Raw genomic sequence first — 18,997 nt, forward strand, 5'->3', positions numbered from 1 at the left:
ATTTTTATGTTGCTTCAGATAATGAAACACTTTCCTTCTTTTTTGTGGTGAATTCAAGCCATTAACATTCCATGTCAAAAGCTTTATCACCATCCTCAACGACCTGGAACCTCTGGAATGCCACCTTGAGGTCTGCAGTTGGTCTCTTTGGTCGCGCCCCTCCCACTGGTTTTGTACTACCAGGGCCTTGTATTATAAGCACAGAGTCCATCTTCTGTTTCTGTTGTCCCTTTTCTCTCCACTTGTGTGCCGCACATGTCATTCTCTGATCTTTTGGATCAGCCTTTAACATCAATCTCTGGTCAGTAGATTCAGCCAATTGTGCCTCACCAACAAGCTGTGCTGATACACCTTCAACTTGTTGGTTATCTTCTTCCACTCTCTTAAGCGATGGAGATGGTGGTGAACCTGCTTTCAGGACATTCATATAAAATTCCTTGGCCTTGGCAATCGTCGTAAGCCTGTACCGTGTCCCTGCATGACTCACCACTATTCCAATAGGGATCTCCCATCTGAATTGTATTTGTCAATTTTTAAGTTCATCAGACAAGAAACCAAACTCCTTCCTTTTTCTCAGCATCTTAGGAGGTACTTCCTTCAAAATCATAATATCTTGTCCCGCAATTTGAAATTTCTGGTGATAAAAAGCCTGAATAATCTCATTTCGAAGTGACCTCTTGGAAAAATAAATCACCACATCCCTGGGTAAGTTCTTCTGTCTCGCTATCCAGGAGTTAACCCTAAAATTTTTTTCCACCTCTCTTGATAATTCTTTAGGGTCTCATCCCAGGATGGGAGCAGTAACCTTGATCACCTCTTACAGTAAATCCTCACGTGGGTTTTCTCTCAACCCCCTTATTCTCAAAGCAAATTCCATCTCTTTAAACTGAGAAACCATCAATTCTTCCTCAGTTTTATCAATTTTATTTTCTACTGTAGTAGTTCTATTTTCAGGTTTGTCAGTCTTTTCCACAACCTCATCCACACGATCATCCAGACGTTCAACATGTGCAGCCAGCCCTTGGAATGCAAACAAAATGTCTTCTCTCATCTCTCTATTTTTAAGTTCAAGAAGGTCAGCTACCTCTTCCTTTATTTGTAAAGTCATTTCTTTCATTGCATCTTGCAGGTCTTTAAGTGTAAGTGCTGGTGGCGGAGGAGAAGGTGGAGGGGATCTGGGTTTTACATTAGACTGAGTGACAGGAGAGGAAATTGAAGTTTTAGAAACAGAAGGAACTGCCTGCCTTCTTGAAGCCATTTTCACTTGCTACAAATCACTTGCTACAAATCACTTTCTCTTGTCACTTTTGCTTTCCCTCTGTACTCCGGAGGGAAAAAAAGGGGGTAATAATAGAATCCAAAAAAAGAGAGAAGGAAATAATCTTAATAATAAAAAAGGGAGAAAGAAATTCCAATATATTAGTTAAGTTGTGACAAAGTCCTCTTAGTTATTCTTTTAGGGAAAAAAAAACATTTCAGCGCCATTTTCTTTTCCTTCTTCAAAGTCCGATTTATAAATGGAGAAGACTAATGCAACTCAGGTTAAAGTTCTAAATACTTGCAGTTTAACTCCTCCTGGTCAGCTCTGTCTGCTTTAAAGGTACACATAACTCAGTAAAATCCGCAGATGTGGTTGCCGCGTCTAGCTTCTCTTCCTGCATGAAGAGAAGGCGTCCTGGGCTCAGAGAAGCCTTGAACTCCGTGGGAGCTCTCACCCTCCGATCCCCAGATAACTCTGGGATATTGGATAGAGCTCTACAACTATCCGAGGGGACTCACCTCCCTTTCTTCTCCCGAAGGGAAAGTCTACGAGCCACAGAACAGCTGATTTTTGCCGTCTCCGTGGCTCCAACAAAGCCTGAGGGCGAGCGGCTAGGAAGAAGCCACCATTCGGCGCGACGGAGCCACCGGAAGTCCTGGTAAACTGGTGCTTTGTCTACTATGGAAACCATGTGGTGAAAGAACTCAAAACATGTCCATATTTTTACAGACATGCCTCTGGCTCAGTAAAGTCACCTATCCCATTTTGTAGAATACAGAATGTAGTACAAATTCCCTTCCAATTACAGCTTGCTAATTGCTCTGAAGGAAATTGAAAATTATGATAAAAACAAAATACCTGTTGTAATAACACTGAACCCTTCCTTCTGCCATGATATTACAGGATGAGGTGTGCCTGATGCTTTGCAGGGCAGGAGAACTGGGTTGTTCAGAATAACAGCTAATGCTCTGGGTTGCATTTGTATTGTTGGTGGTTCTAACAGGAGCACACACTCAAAACAAGCTGGTTAGTGATCTAAGAAACTCCTTATTGCTTTCTGTATATAAATCACTTTTTGGGATAAAAAAATAAATTCTCTGAGTGCTTCTACCTGACTAAAACCATTAAACTATAAATTGCAAAACTTAGCTACCCAACATCCCACAACTAGCAACATAAAACTTTTTTTATTTTCAAGATTTCAAGGATTTAATATTAAGTTAAAATGGCTTGTAAGGTAAGAGCAGATCTGAAAAAAATAATCACAGTATATTAGGTGGAAGAATTTTTCTCTGCAATATAGAAAGCTGGAAATCGGAAAAGTTTAATTAAGAATTATGTCTTTAATATGTTTATTTATAAACATTGATGGGCTTTTACATGGAAAGAATAAACAGTATCCATCCAGTTTGGTAGTACAGATCTGCTGGACCATACCATTTTCTGTTCTGAATGTGTTGAAAGCTCTTAGATTTCTAGTTGTGTGGGGAAAAAAGAATCTATTAATAAGATAAGAAACATACAAGTTCCCACCTCACCCTGAACATGAAGGGTGATATGTCTATAGGCAGAGCCAGCAGCATTCCATGCAGTGCAAGTATATTTTCCTGCATGGTCCAATTGAGCAGTACTTATATCAATAGCACCTAAAAAGAAGAAATGAGAGACTTCCATTGATTATGCTAAGCAGTACTGAGTGACCATTGGTGATTCAGATAGTTTTGATACAATTCCAGGAAAAATAACACCCGCGGAAGCTTTCTAATCAGTGTTCAGAGTCTGAAATGTGAAATAGAAGATTGATGGGTTTTGTTATGATTCAGGGTCAGCCTGTGGGTTCTTCAGTTGGGTCGGACGACTCAGAGGAGGAGGGGGGTGTTGAAGAGCTTGCTGAGGGGGTTGAAGATCTTGCTGATGAGAGCCCTCAGCCAGGCCCCTCCCACCTGGTCATGACAGAGACCCAGCTGTGTGAGCCTGACAGCGTGGATGAAGATGACCCACAGCTGGCCCTGTTCAAGGACGCCTGACGCAGGAGGCAGTCAATCAGGAGTAAACAGAGGAAGGCAATGGGGCACCTCGGAAGGAGGCAGAGAGAAGCCACGCCCTGAACTGTATAAAAGGGGAATGCGTGGGAGGGCTGGTTTGCTGAAGGCAACCGCTTGATTAGTTCCTGTTTCATAGCTCCTGTTTCATGGTTGGTGTCTTGTTTGCTCTGTTTTATGTTAATAAATGTGGCAGGCTTAATTCCAGCCTCTTGCCGTTTGTAAAGGGGTTGTCCCTGCCTTTTCTGCAGGGCCGGTAGCAGGCTGGTACAGAACAGGTTTTTTTTTAATATTCCCTATTCTGTATTACATCTAAACTGATAGATTTTATACTACATCACATCTAAATTGGACAGCACAAGATACCATAATTCCAAGATGAGGATCATCACAGACTGGCAATGATTGAAGGGATATATCAAAAGTTTAGCTATTGCTGCAGACTTTGTGAAATATGTTCCTGACAGCAGGCAACAGCAACAAAACTTTAACACTCTACTTTTCTCAACATTTTTTTTCATTGCAGCGCCCCATTACCCTCACAACACATCTCTGTTCAGCTATATACTGTTTTCCTGGAATGCACAACCTGAAGACAGAATTCTGAAGCCATTTCCTCGAGAAGGAAGCTTTATTCCATTCTTGGTCCAAAGGATTGAAGGCATTGGAACACCTGATGTTGTGCAGGGGATGATTATGGGTGATGACTTGGTTACTAATAGATCTGTAACTTCATCTGCTATGGATGGTGGGACTAAAGTAAATAAAGACAAATATATATATTAAATTATGTCTCCTTGGATGATCTACAATTGCCAGAACACTAAAGAATATACCATATTACAATACTAATGTATTCATATTTGAGTAAGCTTATAGTCTCTACCTGAATAGAAAAACATGGTCCTTGTTTCTTTTTTAAATGCAAAATGATTAAAATATACTTTATGGAATGGATTAATTATTGACAATAATTTGTGATACAAAGCAGATATTAAAATAATGTACAGATCTACAATGCAATGTCTTATGGAATTATATTGATTAGATGGATTTTCATTCCAGGTAAAAGAAAAGGTTTGCAACAGAATGGATTAGCAAGTCCCAGAGTTCAGCATCCACAGCTTTCCATTTAACTATCCTCACCTTTGTTCTATTTTTTAAAATTTTATTTTGAAATCTGATTTTCATCATTAAAACAAAGTTCTCCAACTGAAACTTCCTAGTAGATAAGCTTAAAAAAATTAAAAGGATTTATTCCAGTGTTAATCCTGTACCTTCTACCATGAGACTAATAGTCCTTTGATCTTTGCCTGCTTCGTTGGTTACTATACACTCATAGAGTGCAGTGTCTTCCACAGAAGGAGAAAAAATTACTAGCGAACCTGACGACAAAAGCCTGGAAGAAAGCACAAAAAGAGTTATTACAGTTCACCACAGTGTTTGTCCTAAGAGAAATAATTCAGATACTGAGGTTAACAAAAGAGCAGTAGAAACATACATTTCAGGTATTATTTTCTTATAGAGATTGACTTCTCCTCATTAGTCCTCATGCCTTGTCCTTATTTTCCTTCATTTTCCCAGATATCTTCACACCCCCTTCCCACATATCTATTTAGACCCTATCACAGACCCCTTTATTCTCCCTCTTTTTTCTTTTATGGCACCACTATAGCTGTGATGTTACAATAATCAAAGCAATAAGAAATAGTTGTTTTTTATTTTATTTGTAGATTCTCCTCTAAGACTGTTGGAATTTTGTATCCAGGAAAAATTTATAGTTCAGAGAGAGAGAGAGGGGGGGGGGGAAGGAAGGAAGGAAGGAAGGAAGGAAGGAAGGAAGGAAGGAAGGAAGGAAGGAAGAAAGAAAGAAAGAAAGAAAGAAAGAAAGAAAGAAAGAAAGAAAGAAAGAAAGAAAGATACACACACATGCTTTGCAATTCTATGGATGTGTTGGAAAACAAGGGGAGTATTTTTCAAAGTCGCTAAAAAGAAGCTCCCACTGAATGAACCAAATAGAAATTACAGATTTGCCCTCTGTATATTTGAAAAATAGGTTAAATCTCCTGCTTTTATGGGATGGAAGAGTAGTTTTTTATTCTTTTTAAAGCGCTACATGAATCACTGTTCTGTATTCATAAAAACAAATAAAAACCCATTTTTTACCTGAATGAGTTCTGATCCAAATTGAGAACATGCCCATTCTTCTTCCAGGCTATGGCTGGCTTAGGAATCCCTGTTGTTTCACAGGTTAGTGTGGTTTGTATATTTACAGATACTGTAACATTGACAGGTCCTGGGGCAATATATGGAGGAACTGAAGAAAAAAAGATGATTGGACTTTACCAAATGAGAAATGGAAACTAGAGCACAGTTTATCATAGCAGGTATAGCTCAAGTAAAACTCCCCCAACCCACCCCTTAGTGATCCAACATAAATTCATGTATCTTCAGGAACAGTAGGGGTTCCATATAGACATCATTCATTCTAATCCAACCCTTACTGATGTCCAATTAATTAATTAACTAGTCAAAAAAGTATATTTTATTTGTTTGTTACTTATTTATTTTTATGCCACCCATCTCCTTTATAAGGTGACTGGACAGCTTACAGGTTATAAAACAAGTAGAAGAATATTGAAAATATGTTAAAATATTAAAACTAGTTAAATAGTAATTTTAATAATCAAGTATTTAATTAAATATTAATTAAATATTAAATATCAATTAATATTTATTTAAATATTAAAACAGAGTAACATTCTAAAAACCAGGGCTTTTTTTCTCATAGAATGCTCAGAACAGAATTCCAGCACCTTTTTTCGATGGAATCTTGTAGGGTAGGCAAGGCAGGTTGTATGACATGTGTGAGTTCCGGCACCTTTTTCTTTTACAAAGAAAGAACTGCTAAAAACTATACAAAAACCAAAACTAAGAGATGGATGGCATGGGGATGAGGTCTTCCTAGCCATTCAGTGAGTAGAGATTACCACATTATGGTCCAGCATGGAAGAGAAAATAGGATTATATGGGTCCTTTCTAGTATTCTTAGTCTAAGCCCATTCAGTTTCTTCTATAGTACTTGTCTATCTGAAAAAAGGTATACTTACCATGGACCTGAAGATCAATCCTCTTACGCTCAGTGCCAGCCACATTGGTTGCCATGCAAAGGTATATCCCAGTGTCAGTAACTTGGGCTGAATGTATATGAAGGGATCCATTTCCTAATACTGAATGTCTGAAATAAAACATAGGGAATTTAATACATTCTCTCTTTTTTATTAAAGAGTTTTACAAAAACAAGATTTTACAATACATCCCCAAATCCCACCCACCCCAAACCACCCCCCTTCCCCCCCACTTCCCAGAGCTAAATACAGGGTTATAGTTATAATAATCCTATTCTAACTAAAGATTATCCATAATATAAAATTAACCAAATTCATAATGTGCTTTAACTCCCCTTTAACAAAGATACATACAAAGTACTAACACTAAAATTAATAACAATATCCCTCTAAAATCTACTCATAAGCTAAATGGAACTTTTTAGTCCCATATTTATTCTGAATATAATCTATCCATCTCCTCCAAACTGAAATATATCTTTCTTGTGAATGATCCTTCAAATAAGCAGAAATCTTAGACATTTCTGCAAGATTCGAAACTTTAAACACCCATTCTTCTATAGTAGGCAAACTATTCTTCTTCCAGTATTGTCCCACCAGTAACCGTGCTGCTGTTATCAAATTCAACATCAAATTGGTTTCTTTAACATCACAATCTACAACAATACCCAATAAAACAATTGCGGAGAGAACTTTATCTTTCCCTTAAAAATCTTTTGAATGTTCCACCAAATTTTAACCCAAAAAGCTTTTATATTTCTGCAAGTCCACCACATATAAAAATAGGTGGCTTCTAAACTACCACATCTCCAGCATTTAGACTGTAAGTTAGGATACATGTTAGACAACTTTTTGGGATCCAGATGCCATCTATAAAACATTTTATAAAAATTTTCTCTTAAATTTTGAGCCTGAGTAAATTTAACATTTCTAACCCAAATTACCTCCCAAGTATCCAGCGGAATTGGTTCCTGAATATTTTGTGCCCACTTTATCATACAATCTTTAACTAATTCTGTTTCCGAGTCCAATTCAATTAAAACATTATATATCCTCTTTATATGTGCACGATTTAAATCTCTAATTTGTTTTACTAAATTTTGATCTATAATTGTGATGCCAACCTTCTGATCCAACTTCCACCTAGCTTTCAATTGAGTATATTGAAACCAAGAGTAACTTATGTTTTCTTGTCTTAACTCCTGTAATGATTTAAGTTGCCAATCATTCCCTTCCAATCTAAGTAATTCCTTATAGGAAAACATATCCAAACTCACTCCCATAGATACAACTTCTATCGCGTGTCCAGGAATTCCCCAAATCGGTATTTTATAATTTAACTTATAATAATACTTTTTCCAGACATGCAACAAGGCACTTCTAAGAATATGAGATTGAAAAGCCCTATCCACCTTCTTATCATAAAGCAAATATGCATGCCATCCATATACCAAATCCCAACCCTCAAGGTGAAGTATTCTCTTATTAGTTAAATTAAGCCAATCGCTAACCCATATTAAGGCAACCGCATCATAATACAGTTTCAAATTCGGCGCCTTGAGTCCCCCTCTTTCCCTAGCATCTTGTAAAATCTTAAATTTAACTCTTGGTTTTTTCCCCGCCCAAATAAATTTATTAATACCCTTCTGCCATTCATCAAGGTTGGCATCCTTTTTCAATATAGGTATCATTTGAAACAAAAAGAGAAACTTTGGCAGAACATTTATTTTAACAACTGCGATTCTTCCCAATAAAGATAATTGTAATTTTTTCCAATTATTTAAATCCCTTTGTACCTTCAACCATAATGTTTCATAATTATTCTTATATAATTTTACATTTGAAGCTGCAATATACACTCCTAAATATTTAACCTTTTTTACAATTTCAAAACCTGTTAATTAACATTTCCCTTTCACTCATAGATATATTCTTAGATAATATCTTAGTCTTATTACTATTCACCTTAAACCCAGAAACCTTACCATACTGAGTTATAATTTCCATCAAATCTATAACCGACTGTATCAGTTGAGATACTGTCACAACCAAGTTATCAGCAAAAGCTCTCAATCTATAATCATTCTGTTTTATTTAATTCCCTTTATCATAGAGGACTCTCGAATTTTAATTAATAAAATCTCTAACGTTAGAACAAACAATAATGGTGATAGGGGGCATCCCTGTCTTGTACCTTTTTCAATTTTAAATGTCTCTGTTAGCCCCCCATTAATTATAATTTGTGCAGTTTGTTGTTGATATATAGCTTTAACAGAATGTAGAAATCCTTCTCCAAAATTCATCTCCTCAACAACTCTCAATAAGAATTGCCAATTCAATTGATCAAAAGCTTTCTCTACATCCAAAAATATCAATGCTGCAGGGACTTGGTTGTTCTTATCCAAGTATTCAAGTAAATTTACAATTTGTCTTACATTATATTTCATATACCTTCCAGATATAAAACCCGATTGATCACTATGAATCATTTGTTTCAAAACTTGCATTAATCTATTAGCCAATACTTTAGCAAAAATCTTATAATCTGTATTCAAAAGCGATATAGGTCTATAATTTTTAGGTTGAGTAAGGTCTTGATCCTCCTTTGGAATCAATGATACAAAAGCTGTCCTCCAAGATGGAGGAACTGCTCCTCCAGTCTGAATTTCATTAAACAAGATCTTTAAAGGTTCAATCATTTCAACCAACAACCTTTTATAATAAATTGCTGTTAATCCATCTGTTCCCGGGGCCTTGCCCACTTTCAACTGTTTAATAGCTAAAGAGATTTCCTCTGATGTTATTAAGCGATTCATCTCAAGTTGTTGTTCTTTTGAAAGTCTAGGAAAATGAGCTTCCTGTAGATACTTATCTATATCTAAAGCTTGTATGTTTTCTCTAGAATATAATTTCGAATAAAAATCTAAAAAACTCCTCTTAATCAGCTTTTGTTGATAGACTTCTTTTCCTTTATATTCTATTTTATCTATAGTACGTAATTTCTGTTTCTTCCTTAATTGGTAAGCCAACCACCTACCTACCAGGCTTATTAGCGTTATAAAAAGTGTTATGTCTAGCATAACGCAAATTAGTTGCTACTTGGTCAGCCAATAGCATACTAAATTGTTCTTTCAATAAATGTATCGAAATCCTTAAATTATTATCCAATGGATTCAAAATAAAATCTTTCTCCTTAGATTTAATCTCTTCCTCAAGATCTATACGTTTTTGCATTTGCTTACGCCTGTAAGCATTGTTCATATAAATCAAGACCCCTCTCATATAAGCTTTACTGGTGTCCCAAACCATTCCCATCGACATACCTTTATGCATATTCATAACAAAAAATTCTTTCACATGTACTCTACATTTCTGCAAGAACACCTCATTTGTAAATAAATTTTCATTCAGTCTCCAGGATCTTCTACTACCATCTTCAGCAAAAAAACTCCAACCAAACAGGACTATGATCCGACAATGTCCTAGGAAAAATCTTAACGTTCTTAACCCTAGAGAAAAGATCAGTAGTAATTAAAATAAAGTCAATCCTAGAGAAAGATTTATGTCTATCCGGAAAAAAAGTAAAATCTCTATCTTTCATATTCCTTTCCCGCCATATATCTCTTAATTCCAGATCCTCCTTCAAATCAAAAAAAGCTTTAGGAAATTTTGAATTAGAAAAGTTTTTGAAGGTTCCCTTCTTGTCTTCAGATGGGACCAAAACTCCATTCCAGTCCCCCATCATAATAACAGATTTGTAATCCAATTCAATTAGTCTCTGATGTAAAAATTTGAGGAATTTTTGCTGTTGTTGATTTGGAGCATATAATCCAATAAGAAGAACTTTCTTTCCTTGTAGCATTAATTCAATACAAACATATCTCCCTTGTTTGTCCGATTCAATTAATCTAGCCGAAAAATCTTTTCTTAAATAAATGACCACTCCAGCCTTGTCCAGAGCAAAAGATGCAAAATGTGTTACCAGTCGGGAATTAGCCAGATACTTTTGGTCTTTTAATGCAATATGTGTCTCTTGTAAACAAACAATGTCATTTTTATGTTGTTTCAAATAATAAAATACTTTCTTTTTTGTGGTGAATTTAAGCCATTAACATTCCATGTCAGGAACTTCACCATCTCTGGTGACCATGAGCCTTTGGAACATAGCCTGAAGATCACCTGTTGCTGTCTTCGGACGTGCTCCTCCCACAGGCTCTGAGACAGCCGCATCTTGCGTAGTTAGACCAGATACAAGCTTCTGTTTTTGCTCTTTTTCCATACGCTTGTATACAGCCCTAGTCATCCTCTGTTCTTTCGGGTCCTCCTTTAACGCCAAACTCTGCTCCATAATCTCAGCCTGCTGCATCTCCTCAATAGGCAATGACATTGCCCCTTCACTCAATTGTTTATCTTCTTGTCTTACTTCTGTTCTTTTAACTCGAGGAGACGGTGGTGAGCTTGCTTTAAGGACCTTAGTATAAAAATCCTTTGCTTTTAAAATTGTATTCAACCTGTACCTCGTCCCTGTATAATTCACCACAATTCCATTGGGTATTTCCCATCTAAACTTAATTTGTTGCTTCTTAAGCTCATCAGACAAAAAAGCAAAATCTTTCCTTTTTCTAAGAGTTTTTGGAGGTACCTCCTTTAAAATTATAATATCTTGGTCTGCAATTTGAAATCTTTCTCGATAGAAAGCCTGGATAATAGAATTTCTGGTTGATCTCCTGGAAAAGTAAATCACTACATCTCTAGGTAAATTTTTCTGCCTAGCAATCCAGGAATTAACCCTAAATGTCTTATCCATTTCTTTAAGTAATTCTTCAGGTTCACATTTCAAGACAGGAGCCACTGCTTGCGCCACTTCCCATTCCAAATCTTCTTTAGGATTCTCTTTAAGGCCTCTGATGCGCAATGCAAACTCCATGTCTTTATATTGTGATATGGTGAGTTCATCTTCTGTTCTATCAATTTTAACCTCTACTCTGTCTATTTTCTGTTCAGTACTGATGATTTTATTTTCCAGATTCTCCACATACTCCATAACTGAATCCACACGAATATCCAGGCATTCAATATGTGCAGCCAAGCCCTGGAGTGCAAGCACTATATCCTCCCTCATTTGTTTGTTTTGATTAACAAATTCTTCCTTTGTTTCCTTTATTTCTTGCTGTAATACTTATGTTATTACTGCATCACAACTTGCTGAATGTCTGCCAGTGTAAATGCAGGAGGTGGGGGGAAGGTGGTTGTACTGTAGGTTTCGTTGTAGTCTGCCCTGCAGCTTGTGGTAAAGGTGAAGAAATAACACTTTTAGAAATTGTAGGGCCTCCCCCATGCCTCGCAGCCATCTCTTAAGTTTCAATTTCCTCTTTCTCCCAGCAGAATCAAAGTTCAAAAAGAAAAAAAAAGAAAGGAGAAGGGAGAAAAAATAGAAGTTTTTCTCCCAAAGTTCCTTATCCTTCAATAAAAAAAAGGACAAACTTTCAAATACACAAAGTCCGGTACTGGGTAGAATCAGTTGCAAATTGTATATCTTGCTATGTTGTAAAATATGACAATTTTCCAAAATAGTCAATTTATACAAGAAAGCAACATTCCAGCACCATTTTTACTCCATTTCCATCAGCTTAAAACTTGAAGAAGATAATGAGTCTGAGTTAAAGTTAAATCCAACTTGAAAATTCAAATCCTCCTGCTTTGCTCTGCCTGCTTCTCAAAGAAAAAAAAATACTCACAGTCCCATCTAAGCAGCAGATGTAGTTGTCGCATCTTGTTCCACTCCTTTGTGGAGTGAAAGCGTCCTGGGAGCGGAGAAAGCCTGGGCTCTGAGGGAACTCACTCCGTTAGCCCCCAAGCTTGTTGGAGGAATCACAGAGGAGCTCTACCTCTACCCAAACAAGCTCACCTCTCCCTCTTCTCCCAAGGGAGAGACTTCGGTGCCATGGGACAGCTGATTTTCACTGCCTCCAGGTGCTCTAACGCATCCCAAGATCGGGCGGCTTCAGAAACGCCACCATTCGGCACGGCAGCGCTACCAGAAGTCCAATTTAATACATTCTCAATACACACACAGAGAGAGAAATTTTCCTTATTCATACAGCTATTTTTCTTCTGTCCTGTGTTTTGTAAGAGAGTCCACTACAACAGGGGCCGCCAACCCTCAGTCCATGAACCAGTACTGGGCTGCGGCCTGCCAGCAACCAGGCCGCCCAAACAAGCAAAGCCCCATCCACAAGATGCAGGCAGCGCATAAAACCATGCACCTTCTGGTCCACAGAAAAACCTCTCTCCATGGAACCGGTCCCTGGTGCCCCAAAGGTTGGAGACCTCTGCACTACAAAATTAATATTAAAAACATATAAATGAAACAAGCAGGAAACATACATTTGTGTTTGTTTCTCTGGTTCACAACAATGACTTAGAAGATGCTGAAAAGCTTTTAAAATACATGTAGACACATCCATAGTTGCATAAAATAAAGAACATGCACAGATTCTTATATACTCATGTACATATTCACCAGCATTTATATTTTGAACTCAGATAATTGCAAACCATCACAGGAGAAACTACCCAAAAAGTCAAACAAACTGTTATTTCACATATTACATTTCTATAGAGTTCAACCGAAACTCCCAAGATAACCTGTCTTTTAGAAAACAGTTACATACCTTATAATTACTGAAAAATTAATACTACTGCAATATATTCCTAAATATACAGGTGCATGAAATAAGCCAATGGGATTAACCTGTCCCACTTGTACCACTGAAAGAGGCCTGCTATAGACCCCATCTGCTAAGTTATTCCAAGGCATGTGGTCAAGGAGAAGAGCCTTTTCTGCTATGGCCTGACACTGTGGAACACTATCACTGAAGGTGAGACTCTTTTGGTTTTCTGGAAGGATATTAAAACTTGGTTTTGCCAGTTGCCTTGGGATCATGAGGGGGCACACAGTATTGGAGGTGGTTGACAGGGTAAGAAGACTTCATCCCTGTGCCGTCCTTCTTCTTGGTTATGTGGTGGGTTTTTTTGGATAGTTTTAAAATTTTAAGTGTTTTCTATATACCTTTTTATGTTTTGTAAGCCTTCCAGGGTCACCATATCAGGGAAATGGGCAGCATATAAATTTAATAAATAAATAAGTTCCACTTACCCTTAAATACTGCTGCCTTAAAGTTTAACTGCATTTTTCTCAAACCAAAGCAGATCCAAATTTAGTAATAATCTCCTACCATCTTTAATTTTAGTTCAGTTGATACCAAAGATGGTAATTTGAAATGTAGGGAACAAAATGAAGACTCTTTTTTGGGGGGGGGAGGGCAGGAAAAAAATATTTGATCAAACATTTATTATACAAAAGGCTTAAACTTTGGTTGGTTCAGTCAGTTCTCTATCAGAATTCAACATTGCTTAAATTGCCACAAATATAATCTGTAGCAATCACATGAAAAGTTCATATAGGCGGGTTTTTGGTTTTTGATTGTAAGGAGTAACTTAAGAAGCTCATAAATATGAAAGAAATGCAACCACCCTTCCCTATGCATGTGCACCTTACAAATATTTACAGCAACTTTGTTAATTTTATTCAGGCTCTAGTGCTTTCTAAACCCTTTTCTATATTTTAAATGACAGACCATTACAAGTACTATATACTGCAGAAAGATTTTCTTTTCTACTGGTTTGTCAGATTGGTATGGACATTTGCCTTAAGTTAACTGACATAAATGAAATTCACCATCTTCTAAAATTAGATAGCATAATTTTCATTTAATCTGAATTTAAGACTCTGCATTTATTCTACCCAAAACTTAATCCACAAATTTTGAATGTATAAATATAATGACAGGAACAATTTTTCATGTGCAGACATCTCTAGAGCAGTGGCCCGCAACCTTTTGGGCACCAGGGACAGATTCAATGGAGAGAAGTTTTTCCATGGACTGGAGAGGGCGTGGTTTCGTGTTCTGCCTACATCCCACAGATGGGGCTTTGCTTGTTTGCATAGACCAGTTTCTGACATGTTGTGGACCGGTGCTGGTCCATGAACTAGGGGTTGGGGACCCCTGCTCTAGAATGTTGTGCTTAGATGTGACTTGGTAATATCATGAATCCACAAGATCTGAGAAATGTCTTACTTGCTGGTGAAAACAGGCAGGACATTTAAGTCACCTTGAGAGATTTTAGGAAAACAGCTAATAGTCAGACCTGGTTAGTACTTGGATGAAGTATTACAGAAATTCCAGAAGTGTAGGTTAGATTTGTTAGTCAAAATAATTCCATAAGAAGGTAATAGCAAATTACCTCCATACTCTGGCTAAGAAAAGTACATGGTCGAAGTTATGTAGTCACTAGTAGACACACATGTCAGGCTATAGCGTTCATAAAATCCACACCTAACAATCTGATATCAGAATGTTTTAACACTTTGTTCTATCATAACAAGTTCAGTCAATGAGATCAATTTTCTCAACATAATAAATACATTAGGAAAGAAATATAGAGAAGGTACCACAGAACATCTGTTCATGAAATCAGTGTTTACCTGACATTGTTTCCAGCTAAAAGGGCTCCATCTTTTCTCCATGAAATTCTTGGGACTGGAACACCTTCCACAGCACACTCCAAGACAGCAGACATATTAATATTCACAAGCACAGTCTGAGAACCATGTTTGATTGAAGGAGGAACTATACAAAGGAAGATTTCCAGACAGAATCAGGAAATTAATTTGCTCTAAGATTTATTTCATCCCAAAATACAGGCTCTAGGTTTTAACTGTATAAAATTGGCTTTTCTTACACAATTCTGGGCTGTAAAAACCCAGTGAACCACTAAATGCAGTAGAGTAATACAGATAACCTTGTTGCCAATGAACTTTCTTCCACCAAGAAATAAACAGATGAAAGATCACAAAACCTGTTTCTTTGGGAAGTCTAATATTTTGAACATTAACTCATGGAAATATCCCACAAAGATTGTATAGATTTAACTTCTTCCCTTACCATTTACATCCAATACAAACTTTCTTGTGGTTCGGCCTGCAACATTACTTGCGACATAGGTATAATTTGCTGCATTATTTAAGTGTGCATTGTTGATTTGCAAATATCTTCCACTGGATAAAATGCGAACTCGGCAAGTGGCCTGAGAATCAGATTTTCAAAATTTCAAAATCTTTTCAATAATAGATAAAAATAATCAACAGAATCTATTTTATTTATACTAGATAGTGAATAATAGAGTTAAGGAATGGAAGACGATATTGGTAAAGACTACTGTTTATTTGTTTGTTGGTTTGCTTAATTTATAATCCTTGTTTCTTCTATGAGCTCAAGGTGGTTTTCAAATCAATCTCTATTTTATCCCAATAACAGCAACCCTTATTTGGTCAGCTGAGAGATAGTGACTGGTATATACTTCAGTTTCCATGAGTAAGAGGATTTGAATCTGGGTTCTTCTAGTCCTATTTCAGCACTTTAATGGAAGGGCTGTAAACCTGAGTTCAGTATGAACATTTGAATGTTAGAAACATAGAAACTCGATGGTAGAAAAGGGTCTAGTGGCCCATTGAATTTGCCCTTTTTGTTTTTTATTTTCTTTTTAATTAATTAATTAAATAAATTATTATTGTTATATTTTATTTGTTATATTTTATTTTATTTTGAAACTTTTGTTGGATGAATATTGAATGTTGACAATATGCTGTCAGCAGGCCCACAAATGGCTGCAATCAGTGTTGAGAACCAATGCATAAAATGGTTAGGTAAAGGTAAAGGTTCCCCCGCACATGTGTGTTAGTCACTTCCGACTCTAGGGGCCAGTGCTCATCTCCGTTTCAAAGCCAAAGAGCCAGTGCTTGTCCGAGGACGTCTCCATGGTCATGTGGCCGGCATAACTAGACACCAAAGGCGCACGGAACACTGTTACCTTCCCACTGTAGTGGTCCCTATTTTTCTACTTGCATTTTTACATGCTTTCGAACTGCTAGGTTGGCAGAAGCTGGGACGAGTAACAGGTGTTCACTCTGTTATGCGGCACTTGGGATTCGACCCACCAAACTGCCGACCTTCTGATCGACAAGCTCAGCGTCCTAACACACTGAGCCACCGCGTCCCTTATAAAATGGTTATCAAGTTGCAAATACCCATTTAATAGGTAACATTCATGTGAGTTTCACACTATGTTCTTTTGCTGCACTATACTATTTTTTTTTCTTGATAGGTGAGCATATTTCCCAGAAAAGAATGGATCCTGCATTAAACATTAAACTATTTCATTATGCCTGCAGAGGAAACTTTATAAGTTAAACATAATATGCACAGATGCAGTGCTAAAATATACATACTAAGGAGTCAAATTGATCCAGCCTACAAACAATGAGCTAGGTATGTGTAGATTCTTATGAAAACATGACGCACATGCCTTACAAGCCAAATCCTCCACCATATGTACAATTTGAATACCTTCCCAAAGTTTACTTCTCCAATTAAGATAAATCACAGACAAAAGACATAGAGAATATACCTCCAAAATTTCGCCATCTTTGAGCCATGTAAGGACAGGAGGAGGAACTGCATCCGATTTGCACTCTAGTATAACTTGCTGGTTCTGTAGCACACTAAGATTTTGAGAATTGCTTGTGCCAGCGATATTTGGGGGAACTGCCAAAGAGAAATATAAATAGAATAATAAATGCAAACATTTAACTTACATAGAGGAACGCTGTCATAATTTGATAAGCTCTGGACATGACCATTTGTCAGTCTCAAAACGAATTGCTTTTCTTAGGCAGTCATTAAAACATAGATGATTTCTGGCAGTGGAAGCCCATACATCTTAGGGAGATAAATGCTCTCAACCAAATTTATTCAAAGCTGTCATTATTTTTTCTACAAATTCAGTCTGATTCTTATTTGCTGCATATTATCGAAGACAGCAGTATGGTGATTACCCCTTTCAGTAAAAATTAATCCTCCCTCTCTTTTTAAATATTTTAAATATTTAAATATTTAAGTAAGATAGCTATTTCTCTTGAATTACAATTCCCTTCTTCAATAAGCTGTCTTCTAAAATATTTGTGCTTAATATTTTCTGATTTATAAATTTCCTAATTAAAACATTTGTAATACTTACTGATTTTAGTTACTTTTATAGGATTATCTAACTCTTAACGTTTAGTGAAATTATCCTACATTATTCACTTTTTGCCCTATTATAGTTCTGTTTCTGTCTTGTTTACAGTTTTACATTAAAGTAATACAATATTAAACATTTATTTTATAACAATCATGTAATTTTCAAGTGCAAAAATTTCCTTTACTTGTACTGTTCTTGAGATACATAAATTATGCAACAAAGATTGTTTCTATTATTTCTTCATACAATATCCTTTAGATACTATATATTAAGTCTATTCAACTCTCTTTCTTGTGGGTGAAAGAAAATTCAGTGAAACTCCCATATATAATGTATTCAGTTTTTTTATACTTCTTCAATTATGGTCTTGAAAGCTTTAGCTGGACTAATATGAAAAAAATGATATTTTATCTTGAACCTAATTTGTCTCTTTTTGCAAAATTCTGTCTCTCACCTAAGCATTTAAAAATCTTATTATTTGCATCCAAACTGAATCTAGGAGTAAATATTTTATCTATACATTCTACATCTTTGTCTGAAAGGTTTAAATCTGGAAGCATGTCAATAAATGTTGATATATGATATCTAATACAATCTAATCCTGTAATCCTCAAATAATTTAGTATATTCTAATCCAGTTTAATATCTGTAAATGTTAACATTTTCTAATGTCATTTATCATAGCAAGATCATATACTGTGCCAGCAGTCTGATTGATGTCTAAAACTTAAGAAGCCTATTGTTTTAGTTATTTATTGTTCAAACAGACCTTAGTCAAATATGAACAGGGAAAAATATTGGAAAATTTGAATTTGGAAATAGCTAGTCACACACTATTTCTGTAGATATCATTGTTAATCCACAATTGGATTTTGCTGCCATTACCAAAATAGATGAGTACAGCAGCCTTCACCAACATGTAAAGGTCTTCCTGACAGTGTTTTTAGTCCCAAAAACTGACTGCTACTCCAGTATTTTCCTAATTTTTAAATATTCAAGAATACATGATCTATATAATTGTTTCCTCGGTAACTGATTATAAAAAGACATTCTATATCAGGCATGTCAAACTTGCAATGTCATGTGATGTCTCGCAATGTCTCGCAACTTTTTCCCCATTGCCAGCAATGGGGTGGGTGCAGTTTCAGCGTGACCCATCCGGCCCATGGGCTGGCAGTTTGACATGCCTGTTCTATATGATCATTAACTAGCAAACACCACATAATCCATCAATTTATAAAAAAAGGAAAACATAGGTGTACTATGTCACTGCGTTTTTTCTGTTTTTTTCAGCAAAGCAAGTTATAGTGTGTACCTCGCAAGCAGTCTTGTTATCTTATCATTGTAACCATGGTGAGTGTCTCATGTTCAGCCAGTTTACTTCTGTGTGTGCATATCCAAAGCAAAAGTTACTTTCTCTTTCC

The 18,997-nt window shown here is 36.4% G+C and overlaps 1 protein-coding gene across 1 annotated transcript in view; it reads right to left on the reverse strand.

The window, feature by feature from the left end:
• Nucleotides 1-18,997, reverse strand: part of HMCN1 (hemicentin 1) — a gene marked incomplete at its 3' end in the record, with an annotated part of 535,761 nt that overhangs the window by 109,043 nt on the left and 407,721 nt on the right. The window contains 9 exon segments of the mRNA XM_083360257.1: nt 2,120-2,257; nt 2,800-2,907; nt 3,890-4,057; nt 4,581-4,702; nt 5,470-5,620; nt 6,414-6,541; nt 14,980-15,124; nt 15,440-15,581; nt 16,962-17,098. Coding sequence (XP_083216383.1) covers nt 2,120-2,257; nt 2,800-2,907; nt 3,890-4,057; nt 4,581-4,702; nt 5,470-5,620; nt 6,414-6,541; nt 14,980-15,124; nt 15,440-15,581; nt 16,962-17,098 — 1,239 coding nt within the window.

Source organism: Vipera ursinii, assembly GCF_947247035.1.
Source record: "Vipera ursinii genome assembly, chromosome: 3".
In the NCBI taxonomy this organism is placed as follows: Eukaryota; Metazoa; Chordata; class Lepidosauria; order Squamata; family Viperidae; genus Vipera; species Vipera ursinii.